Source organism: Talpa europaea (genome assembly GCF_964194135.1).
Source record: "Talpa europaea genome assembly, chromosome: 15".
NCBI lineage: Eukaryota > Metazoa > Chordata > Mammalia > Eulipotyphla > Talpidae > Talpa > Talpa europaea.
This window is the reverse complement of record NC_140083.1, coordinates 82,323,462-82,335,374: the sequence shown is the minus strand read 5'-3', so window position 1 is coordinate 82,335,374 and position 11,913 is coordinate 82,323,462. Positions and strand designations below refer to the sequence as shown.

The 11,913-nt window shown below is 49.6% G+C and overlaps 1 protein-coding gene across 2 annotated transcripts; it reads left to right on the top strand.

The window, feature by feature from the left end:
- Nucleotides 1-95: 95 nt before the first annotated feature.
- On the top strand, nucleotides 96-11,328 carry NACA (nascent polypeptide associated complex subunit alpha; the record flags this gene model as incomplete). Of its 2 annotated transcripts, XM_084255858.1 has the most annotated exons (8): nucleotides 96-165; nucleotides 2,615-4,362; nucleotides 7,633-7,951; nucleotides 9,126-9,211; nucleotides 9,384-9,461; nucleotides 9,616-9,762; nucleotides 10,184-10,312; nucleotides 10,826-11,328. In XM_084255858.1, 8 exons carry the CDS (start codon nucleotides 96-98, stop codon nucleotides 10,973-10,975), a joined length of 2,727 nt encoding a protein of 908 aa, XP_084111984.1. In that variant the 3' UTR covers nucleotides 10,976-11,328. The 2 variants fall into 2 exon arrangements, with proteins under 2 accessions (XP_084111984.1, XP_084111985.1); XM_084255859.1 differs by lacking the exons at nucleotides 2,615-4,362; nucleotides 7,633-7,951.
- Between the last annotated feature and the right edge of the window lie 585 nt (nucleotides 11,329-11,913).

Below are 11,913 nucleotides of genomic sequence, written 5' to 3'. Positions count from 1 at the left end.
GTCGTCCCCAGAATTTTTAAGAATTCTCGACTGATTTGTTTTCCTAAACAGATCGCAGCCAATTCAGGCCTCCCTTTTCTTCCTTTCCTTCAGAAATGCCCGGCGAAGCCACAGAAACCGTCCCTGCTACCGAGCAGGAGCTGCCCCAGCCGCAGGCCGAGACAGGTGGGTGGGCCTGGGCCCTCCTCGCCTGAGGCCGGAGCGTCCGCCTCGGGAAGGGTGCGCTGCGGTGCGCGGAGTCAGCTCCGGAAAGGAGATGCGGCCGGAGCTTTCCCCGGGAGGAGAGTCCAGGCGAACTGCTGTCCTCGGGGAGGGCGTTCATGCGGGCGGGCGTGGAGTAAAAACAATGGCCTTTCAGTTTGGGGCGCGTGGAAGGCTGCTTTGTGCAGTGTGGGGTTGTGCTGTGAAAGCCCCAGCTCGAGGAAGAAAACCGGGACTGGGAAGGGCTGTGATTCTGCCTCTCGGAGCTGAGCGACGCCCTGGCAGGCCGCGGAGACCTGAGCTTTCCCAAAGGTCCGGCCAGCGAGTTGCATCAAGGCTTTAAATGGCAGAGCTTGTCACATGTCTGGATGAGACGCGCTGCTGGTAGATGTGCCCTCCGACGGGGCCTCGGGGCCTCCTAGGTTGACTGGTTTTGTGGACTGGGGCTGAGATGGTGGTGCTGGAGTAATGCTGTAGCACGCTCCTCAGAGCCCAGGATGGACGCCTTTGCTCTTCAGCTTTGCAGTGAATGCATGTAGGACACAGTGTAAAGGCAAGTTTTGAATTCTGGTTCAAAGACTTCTCCAGTAACTTGAGGTAAGGAAAGGAAATTCTGGAGATAGTCTGCTTGCTGAGTCAGTTGTGCAGAACTAAATGGAAGAGACTCTTCTTACTCAGCGCCATCTTCATTCTTTTTTTAGTAGTAAATTCATTGGGGTTTTTTGTCATTTTGTTTTTAAGCTCCACCTGTCAGTTAAGGGCAATTTCTGTCTCTTGGAATTAAAATAGCGTTGTTTATAATTAAAGCATTGAGATTCTCTGTCTCCACCTGTCTGGTTTTAGCAGCTGAAGGGATTAGTACAGCTGCTAGAAAAAAAATAAGAGGGAGGCCCCTGAGCTGGGGAATGAGCTATATGAAACCCTCCGACTACAGGGGACTTAAGGAAAGGAAAAAACAAAAGACTCGTCTCTACACATCTTATAATTTCAGTGCTAAACAAGACCTTAACGAGTCTTTTTGAATGATTTGATTTTATAAATTTGGAGGCTGAAATTAAGGCAAATTTAGCTTCCCACTTCAAAACTAATTATTAGGATGAATGTGAAACTCAGGGAGTTGGTTATGGTGTTTAAAGCAAGTGATTTGTACTGTAATCTTAAGATTTTGACCTACCAACTTTCCAGGGAAAAAACTGGTTGAGCCACCTGTCTCTTCTGTAGTAGGATTCTTAAGAATTTCAAAATTAGCGGTTGAGAAAAATGTGAATTTAGATGTTGTGTGGGCTTTTTTTAATACTCCTTTCTGGGTGTTGAACATTTGTTGATCTAATCCTGTGTTATCTCCTGAATAGCAAGTATGGTATTTTTCCATCATTCAGAAAAGCTTTTGCTTAGCTTTACAGTAGTGCCAAATATTGGTCTATTTTGGCAGGATGACATACTTATCCAGATTAAAGGGTGGGTATCTAGTGTAGTCTCTCCTCTTCAGTTCCTTGCTTCCAAAATAGACCAGTCTGGTTTAACAAGTTGGGTTACAGTTTCATAATACAGTCCCTACCCTTGTGACTAAGCGCTCTTCTGAAGTTCTAATTAATCTTCAGATTGATGTCTGAAGAGCTGACATTACATAGGAAGGCCTGTAAAGTCCATGGAGTCCAGCCAATTTGTGGTTGGGTTTTTTGGTTGGTTGGTTTTGGGTAAGTAAACAGAGCATAGGGGAGACTAAATGTGTTAGTGTTTAATACTCATTATTAAATTCTGAAGAGTTTCAGCTTTGGGAAGAATTGAATTAGATGAGAGAGCCCTTCCTAAGACTTTTTTCAAACAGATTTTGCCTGACCGAGTGGAAGCCTGAGCATATAAAGACTTTTTTTTCCCCACCTCCCCTCATTCAGCTCTGATTTTCCATCATGCTCCCCACTCGCTACCTTCCTTGTTTCAGTTCTCAGTGTGCGTCTGTTGAAGCTCCTGAGTGGACTGCAGAGGACAGGCGCTGTCCTGCGGTTGTTTTTCCTGTGAGAAAGATTTAGGAATAGGGCTGGCGGGGGCACGACTGGGAAGGGTAGGAAACTGCTGTTTCTGCTCCTGGGCCTGTGATCTCTATTTAGAGCCTGAAAGGCTGCTGCTTGGAGGCTTATTTCCACCCTAAAATCGTTAATTTATTTTGGTAGAACTTGGGAAATGTGGGAGATAAGAAAAGGGACTAGTCTTACATGACCAACTGGAGTGTATTTGGGGAAGGTTGCTCTTGCCTGTCACCTTTGTCTAATCCTGCGTGGTGACTGTCATCCTCAGATTAAAAATTGCAGTGTTTCCTGTGAGGCATGTTGTACCAAGTTGGGCTGCGTAACTCACCTTTGTTTTTTTTCCTTCCCTTTCCTTCTTTATTCCCTTTTTTGCTTTTCTCCTCCAGCTGTGCTCCCTGTGTCTTCAGCCTTGAGTGTTACTGCTGCCTTAGGGCAGCCTGAACCTACCCTTCCCCCCACTCCTTACCCGCTGGCACCGCCCCCTCAGTGCCCCCTACCGACCCCTCGCCAGCCTTCCCCTTTCCTTTCTCCTTCTCCCATTGCCTCAGTAACCCCTTTTGAAAGACCTTTTCCCCAGTCTTCCTCCGAGACAACCGTTCCTTTGGGGGCTATCCCTGATACCCCAGTTTTCCTGCCGAACCTAATAGGGCCTCCCATCTCCCCAGCTGCTTTAGCTCTGGCCTCTCCCATGATAGCTCCAACACTGAAAGGTGCCCATTCCTCTTCAGCGCCCTTGTCTCTGGCAGCCTTGGCTCCCCACTCAGTCCAGAAGAGTGCTGCTTTTCCACCTCGCCCTCTCGGTTCACCTTCAGTCACTGTAGCTAACCCAGGGGCCATGAAATCTCTGGCAGCTCCCACTGCTTCCTCAGAACCAAAGCCCTCTCCTGTTGAAGTTTCCTCTCAAGTAGACCCTAATCCAAAAGGTACCCCCATGCCTCCAGGTGTAGTCAGTGCTGTTCCTTCCCATTTTGTGTCTCCTGTAGCCTCTGTTCAATCTGGAATGTCCTCCTGTTTTCAGACCCCACCCACCACCCCTCTCGCCATCACGTCCCCTCAGGTCAAAGGCGTCCCTGCTTCCTCAGCTCTGACTTCTCCACAAAATCCTGTAAGCCTCAGTCTTCAGGGACCCCTTAGCCCACCTGCTGCCTTGTCTCTTTCAGTCCAGCCTAGTCCAGTAACTCCCGGCGCCCCTCCGGCTTTTCTCACTTCTCTGGACTCTCATTCTGCATCACTGCATCAGAGTTCTCTTGGCTCTTTGGCCTGGTCAGATCCTACAGTGAATACTGTTTCTGTAGATCATTCTTCCGTGAGGGCCTCTGGGGCCTCACACCCTTCTCAGAAATCTGTAATTCCTCCCTTTCCTTCCAGAAACGTGGTTACTGTTGCAGTGGGGGCTCCGGCTTCCCCTCTGGCTCTCTCTGTTGACAAAGGCTCCTCTGCTATCACTAGCGTAGCCACCAACAGCCCTTCTGGTTCCTTGGATGTAGCTGACACTTCATCATTGTCTCCTACAGCCTCTCTCATCAAAGGTTCTCCTAATGCCACACATAAGTCTTCGGTGGCCCAGATTCCTGCTACTTCAGGTAGTTCTAGCCTGACAGAAATTCCTGTTTCTTCTGTTGGAACCACCCCACTTGTGATGACTAACCCCTCTACAGTAGCTCCTTGTGTCTCTCCTCCCATTTCATCAGGTCTCATAAGCAGTAAGGACTCCACTTCTCGTGCTGCCTTGGTTTTGGCGCCTGTGACTGCCAAAGAGCTACCTACTCCTCAAATAACACCTACTCTGGGCCTGTCAGTCTCTCCCCTGCCATCCCCTGAGGATTCCAAAAGTCTCCCTGCTTCAGTGTTGGTGAAGTTCCCAACACAGAAAGATGCACAAGCTGTACCTGCATCTCCTGTGGGATCCCCTGTTTCACCCACCCAGGCAGGAACCCCTACCAAGAAAGAACCTACTTTACTGCCACTAGCCCTGGCAACCGCTAAACATCCCCCCTCTCCCCAAAATACATCATCTCTGGAGCTCTCTCCTCCTGAAGCCGTGTTAGCAAAGAAGGGCCTTGTAGAGACTCTCCCTATAGTTAAGCCAGCCAGTGCTGCTCCCTCTCTCGCAGATGTTACCTCCCCAACATCTGTAATCAGGACAGATCCATATGTAAGCCCAGACCCCACTGGTGTTCTTAAAAGTTCTCTCTCTACCCCAGCCATGGCTCCATTTCCATTTGAAAGTGCTGCCACTGCTGGGTTGGCTTCTGCAGCTGCCAATCATGCTTCCACTCCTACAGCTGCACCCAGCCCTTTTCTAGAAGGAGCTGTCTCTTTAGCTCCTAAAAGCCACTTGGCCAGAGAGTGCACTTCCACTAGTACAACTTTACCTTTGATTCCTCCAACCTCTGAGAATAGCCTTACAACTTTATCACCCTGGAATGTTGCTGCTTCTCCAGCTACTGTGGTAAAGTCTGAGCCCCCTCTTCCTCCAGCTGGTCCTCCTCAGGGAGCAAAGACAAGTCCTGGAATTTCTCGTCCTTCAGGACTGGCGCCTCTGGCTTCCTCTCCTGAAGGACACTCTAGTGAGGACTCTGGTGCATCTTCCAAAGGCACTTGCTTCGCTGACTCTCCATCTCCTTTGGGAAATAGTGTGTCTTCTCAGACTAAAAGACTTCCAGCCAAGAAGGGTTCAACTCCTTCTATAACTCTTGATCCTTCTGAATCTAAAAGTGTACCTGCTGTCCCCAACACTCTTGCTGGAACTCTCTCATCCCCTGCTTCTCCAGTGGAAACTTCCGATCTTCCAGAGACCAATCTTTCTTTTCAAGTCTCTAAAGGATCACCAGCCAAGAAGCAGTGTCTCTCTCCAAAAGGGACCCCAGCTACCCCATCACCCACAGGGGGCCCTGCTCCCCCAGTTACCACCCCTCCACCTCTGAAAGGGGGCCCTGCCCCCCAAACTACTCCACCCTCTCCCAAAGGAACCCCAGCTGCCCCATCCCCAAAAGGGGGCCCTGTTCCCCAAACTACTGCTCCTCCCTCTCCCAAAGGAACCCCAGCTGCCCCATCCCCAAAAGGGGGCCCTGTTCCCCAAACTGCTGCTCCTCCCTCTCCCAAAGGAACCCCAGCTGCCCCATCCCCAAAAGGGGGCCCTGTTCCCCAAACTGCTGCTCCTCCCTCTCCCAAAGGAACCCCAGCTGCCCCATCCCCAAAAGGGGGCCCTGTTCCCCAAACTACTGCTCCTCCCTCTCCCAAAGGAACCCCAGCTGCCCCATCCCCAAAAGGGGGCCCTGTTCCCCAAACTACTGCTCCTCCCTCTCCCAAAGGAACCCCAGCTGCCCCATCCCCAAAAGGGGGCCCTGTTCCCCAAACTACTGCTCCTCCCTCTCCCAAAGGAACCCCAGCTGCCCCATCCCCAAAAGAGGGCCCTGCTCCCCAAACTGCTGCTCCCTCTCCCAAAGGAACCCCAGCTGCCCCATCCCCAAAAGGGGGCCCTGTTCCCCAAACTGCTGCTCTGCCCTCTCCCAAAGGAACCCCAGCTACCCCATCTCCAAAAGGGGGCCCTGTTCCCCAAACTGCTGCTCCTCCCTCTCCCGAAGTTGCCCCAGCTACCCCATCCCCAAAGGGTGCCCCCATTCCCCAGGCTGCTGCTGCTTCCTCTCCCAAAGGGACTTCAGCTACACCATCCCCCACAGAGGCCCCAGCTACTCCCTCCCCTAAAGGTGCCACCATTACCCAGACTGCCAGTCCTCCCTCTCCCAAAGGGGCCCCTGCTACCCCATCTCCCAAAGGGGCCTCTGACCCCTCAGCTGCCACTCCTCTCTCTCCCAAAGGGATGCCAGCTACTCCACCCCCCAAAGGGGCTCCTGCTCCCCCAGCTACCCTGTCTCCCAAAGGGCTCCCAACTGCCCCATCCCCCAAAGGGATACCAGCTACCCAGTCCCCCAAAGGAGCCTCTGATCCCTCAGCTGCCTCTCCTCCCTCTCCCAAAGGGACCCCAGCTGCCCCATCCCCCAAAGGGACCTCTGCTCCCTCAGCTGCCTCTCCTCCCTCTCCCAAAGGGACCCCAGCTGCCTCATCCCCAAAAGGGACTCCAGCTACCCAATCCTCCAAAGGGGCCTCTGACCCCTCAGCTGCCACTCCTCCCTCTCCCAAAGGGACCCCAGCTACCCGATCCCCCAAAGGGGTCTCTGACCCCTCAGTTGCCACTCCTCCCTCTCCCAAAGGAACCCCAGCTGCCCCATCTCCCAAAGGGACCCCAGCTACCCGATCCCCCAAAGGGGCCTCTGACCCCTCAGCTGCCTCACCTTCCTCTCCCAAAGGGATCTCAGCTGCCCCATCCCCCAAAGGGACCCCAGCTGCTCAGACCCCCAAAGGGACCGCAGCTGCCCAGACTCCCAAAGGGACCTCTGATCCCTTAGCTGCTCCTCCTCCCTCTCCCAAACAGACCCCAGCTACTACCCCATCCCCCAAAGGTGCTCCCACTCCCCCAACTGCAGCTCCATCCTCTCCCAAAGGAACACCCACTCCCTCATCTGTAGCTCCACCCTCTTCCAAAGGGACCCCAGTTACTCCATCCCCCAAAGGTGCCCCCACTCCCCCGGCTGTGACTCCATCCTCTCCTACTAAAGGAACACCAGCTACCCCATCCTCCAAAGGGGCCCGTACTCCCTCGACTGCTGCTCCTCTCTCTCCCAAAGGGATGCCAGCTACCCCATCCCCCAAAAGGGGCCCATCAACCTCATCCTCTAAAGAGGCCTCCAATCTGCCAGCTGTGACTCCTCCCTGCCTCAAAGAGTCTCCAGTGGCCCCCACCCCTTCAAAAACTCCTCCACCCTCTCCCAAAAGAACCCAAGCTGCCCTATCACCCTCAGCTCTTACTTCTTCCTCCAAGGGAGACCTAACAGCTCCAGCCCCCACAAAAGCCTCAGCAACTCCCTCCTCCAAAGGGGCTCCAGCAACTCTAACCCCCAAAGAGAGCCCAACAGTTGCATCCCCCCAAAACTCCCCTCCTTCCCCAGTTTCAGTTACGTGCCCTCTGGGGTCTGCAACCCCTCAGGTAGCTAAAGGACTCCCAGTAAAAAAAGACCCCAAGGCGCTCAAAACAGTACTTGCTGCCTCAGCTCCTGAAAGTGCACCAGTCGTCACAGCAGCCACTCAAAAAGGTCCACAGGCCAAGAAGAGGTCAGCTACTTCAGATCCCTCAGCTAAGAGTGGTGCTAAAGAACCCCTTTCTCCAGCAACTCCAGCCCCCCAACTGACAGTGTCACCTCCCAAAGGCTCTTCAAAGGCTACAAAAACCATCCCTGTTGCTCCCGTGAAAGGCAAGGATTCTTCTCATTCCCCAAAGGGCTGTCCCTTGGCCGTTCATCCTGAGTCTGAGGCAGCTGCCCCTCTATCAACAGCTGCCTCTGAGGTCCTGCCTAATGCCAACTCAACATCTGTCTCTCCAGCACCCACTCCCTCAGCCTCTCTGCCTCTTGCACCCTCCCCAGTTCCCCCTCTGCTTCCTAAACAGCAGTGTCTGCCGTCCTCAACTGGGCTGGTGTTGGAATCACACTGTAAGCCCCTAGCCCCTGCTGATGAGGATGAGCTGCCGCCTCTGATTCCCCCGGAACCAATCTCTGGGGGCGTGCCTTTCCAGTCGGTCCTCGTCAACATGCCCACCCCCAAACCTGCTGGGATCCCTGTCCCAACCCCCTCTGCCAAGCAACCTGTTCTGAAGAACAACAAGGGTATTTGCCTTGGTTTGCTGTGTGCATGGTGTGTTGCCCACACTCCTCCTGGGGGCCACCCACCAATACTAACCCTAGGATGCGCCGCCTTCTCCAGTATTCATGCTTGTGTTTGGATGTAGAACATAGACCATTTTAAATGTGAAACAGAATCTTGGTTTTCATCACCTCAGAGAGTCTTGAGTATCATCTTGTGTAACATGGTCCAGACTAACCCTGGGTCTGTTTTTGTTGCTTAACCTAACTGATCTGACATTGAAAACCAAGAGCTACTAGACCTTTAATATGCTCTGATCTCTCCACATCACTAACCTGTCCCTGGGCCTGGAAGTTGCTATATAAATAATGGCAAATCCGAAGCAATTTGAATTTTTCATTCCTTTGACTTAGTAATGACCAGTTGCCCAAGGACACCCTTTTCTTAGATCTATTTTTCCTAGCCTGAGAATGGTGCAGGTATATGCATTTTTTTCCTCAGTAGTCTTGATTGATGCTTGGCCTTTCAATTTAAGGAAACTTAAAATATGTGAATTATGTTTGGAAGAATTAGGAGAGGTCACAGGACAGAATGTAGTAGAGAGACTATGAGAATTCTAGGTCGGCATTACTAAGAATCTTAAGGCTATGAACAAAAAGAAGATCTTAAAGCCTTGTTGATTAGATCAAATTACTTTGTTACGTGGTTTGAGAATAAGATCAAATGTGTGTACACAACTGCTTCTGGCCTCCCCAACCCAGTCTAAAAGATGAGGGGAAAACACCTTCCCTGGGGTACCTCCACAATATGGCCTTGTCTTTTTTCTCACTTAGGTTTTTCTGGAGACTCTTTGTCTGCCAGAACTTTTCTGGGATGGTTGGGCTATTGAGTAGAATTTGGAGTTTCATAGGTCATTCTGGTGTTTGCTGATGCCAAGAAATGAAAAGCTTGAGTGAAAGAAAGTTTCAGAAGTTTCTAGTAATTGCCTTTCATTTCTGGGGCTGGGTCTTTAATGGATGTGTACACACTAGTTTGTGACTGAGTTGGGGGCGGTCAAACTAGCTTCACCTGAGTCATTTGGTTTACATTTAGCTTTGTGAGTGCTAATAAACCAGTAACCTCTCTCTAGTTCAGGCAGGACGTGTCTTGTCTCCTCCATATAATCTATAAAATAATGAAAGTTATCTGTCATCTTAGGCTCTGGAACAGAATCTGATAGTGATGAATCAGTACCAGAACTCGAGGAACAGGATTCCACACAGGCAACCACACAGCAAGCGCAGGTTGGTGTTCTCTTACTGGGGTAAGCACTTGGGTCAAGGAAGCAGTGGTAAGCTGTGGTGGCCAGAGAAGCTTACCATGTGTTTGAAGCCGTGAACCTTTATAAAGTGGGAACCACGCGAAACTGTTGTCCTGGTCTTCATTCCAGTTTACTCAAAATTCTTATCTCAATAGCTGGCGGCAGCAGCTGAAATCGATGAAGAGCCAGTCAGTAAAGCAAAACAGAGCCGGAGTGAAAAGAAGGCACGCAAGGTGAGATTTTACGTTATAAACAAGCATGAGCGTTGCTGTTAAGCCAGCTTTAGCGAGCACAGTTACAGTGGCACTAACGGTAGGCATAGTCACGTTCAGCAGAAAATCCAGTAGTTGTAAAGAAGTTGAAAACATGTTCTTTTCTATTCTTCAGGCTATGTCCAAACTGGGTCTTCGACAGGTTACAGGGGTTACTAGAGTCACTATCCGGAAATCTAAGAATATCCTCTTTGTCATCACAAAACCAGATGTCTACAAGAGCCCAGCTTCCGATACCTACATAGTTTTTGGGGAAGCAAAGGTAGGTAAACTTTTCTTGATTGTTGGTCTAACCCAGGGTTTCTCAACCTCAGCATTGTTGACATTTTGGGTCAGATGATTCTTCGTTGTAGAAGAGCCGTCCTATGTATCCCAGATACTTAGCAGAATTATATCTAGTGTAGTAACCAAAAAAAATCTGCGGAGATTGACAGTTGTCCTGGGGGGTGCTGACGCAAAATTGTATCCATCCCTGGTGGAAAACCACTGCTTTAGACCTATGCTACTTTTCTTCCTCCGGAGATAGAAAGGGCAAACAGTTTGGGCCTCCCCAGTGGCGCAGCGGTTGAGCTATATAGTAAATTAATCTGAAGTGAGTTTAGAGTGAGATTTTGGAAGAAGTAAAATGATTCATCTGCTGCTGACTGACCCGCTCACATGAGTCTGTTTTCTCTGCCCTACAGATTGAGGATTTATCTCAACAAGCACAGCTGGCAGCTGCCGAAAAATTCAAAGTTCAAGGTGAAGCTGTCTCAAACATTCAAGAAAACACACAGACTCCAACTGTACAAGAGGAGAGTGAAGAGGAAGAGGTATACAAGGAAATCTTTTATATTTTTAATCCCCTCCAGATAGTAATATTTGTGTTAGTAGGAAGATTATCTTGTCTTTAGCCTCTTGAACCCTGTGTTTTTTTTTTTTTTTTTTTTTTTTTAAACATTTATTTATTGATTGATTGATACATACATACATACAAGCACTGGGTACAGTCAGAAGCGCGGGAGGGTGAGAGAATTCACCAGAGCCAGAGCGGGGAGCAGAGCAGGTAGAAGGACCGAAGTACACTGCTGAGGGGAGCAGCGGGCGGCAGGAGAGGTCTGCGCGCCATGTGGGACCCTCCTCCGGTGGCCGGGGAGCAGCCGGGGATCGAACCGGCGCCGCAGAGGCTGCGGGCAGCTTCGCAACCCAGTGCTCAACCGCTGCGCCACCGGGGAGGCCCTGAACCCTGTGTTTTAAGTACTAGATTGACAAGACTCCTGACTTCAAAGAAAAGCAAAAGTTGCTCTTGCCTTTACTTTGTCGTGTGTTTTTTTCCCCTCTCTTAGGTTGATGAAACAGGTGTGGAAGTTAAGGACATAGAATTGGTCATGTCACAAGCAAATGTGTCGAGAGCAAAGGCAGTACGAGCCCTGAAGAACAACAGTAATGATATTGTAAATGCTATTATGGTGAGTGTCCAGATCTTTATCCTTTGACTCCCTTTGCCTGACCAAGTTATACTGACTATCAACCAGTTAAGAAGTCTCATGCTTAAAGCCTGTTCTGAGTTGCTTCAGATTATTTTCATGACCTGAATTCTCTCCATTTGTCTAAAACTACTGATGAGGATCTCTTTTTCTCTTACAGGAATTAACAATGTAATCATCTGAAAAGGGGGACTTTTTTTTTTTTTTTTTTTTTTTCCTTTTCTTTTGGTGTTTCAAGAGAGTGATTGCAGCTTGGTTTGAAATTTGTACTGTTTCTATCATTAATAAAGTTATGCTTCTTGTTGGATGAACTCAGCAGTTCCCTGGTCTCTTCCCAGAAAAAAACCATGAAGGCCTCTAAAAAGGAGAACACGTTTATAAATTACTCTTAAGACTTTAGTTGAAAAAAGTTATAGTGCCACAGATTCCCCGCTTAAAATCTCAGCTTTTTTATCTCTCATAAAAAGTCATCTATTGGGACCTAATAGATAGCCCTTCTCTATCCTGCAATCTTTCTCAATACAGATCACTATATAGAAGTCCCAAGAAGAGTAAAGTTTAACTTTGTGGAAATCTTTTGCAACTAAAGAAGTTTAGATGTCACTGAATTCAGTCTTTTTTTTTTTTCTCCCCTAAAGATTTTTATTTATGCATACAAAAACTGAGGTACAGGCCAGAGGTGCGGGCGGGGGTTGGTGGTGAGAGGATTCCCCAGAGACAGAGTGAGGAAAAGAACAGGCGGACTTCCCAAAATACACTGCTGAGGAGCAGCAGGAAAGATAGGAGAAGTCTGCTGCGCCAGGGATAGAACTCATGGTAGGGAGGCCCTGAATTCAGTCTTCCTGATCTCTATGAGAGTGGGTGTTACTTAGATGTGAGCTAAAATTAAAGACCAAAGAGGTTAAATGACTTGTCCAAAAGATAGCCACTTTTTTTTTTTTTTTAAG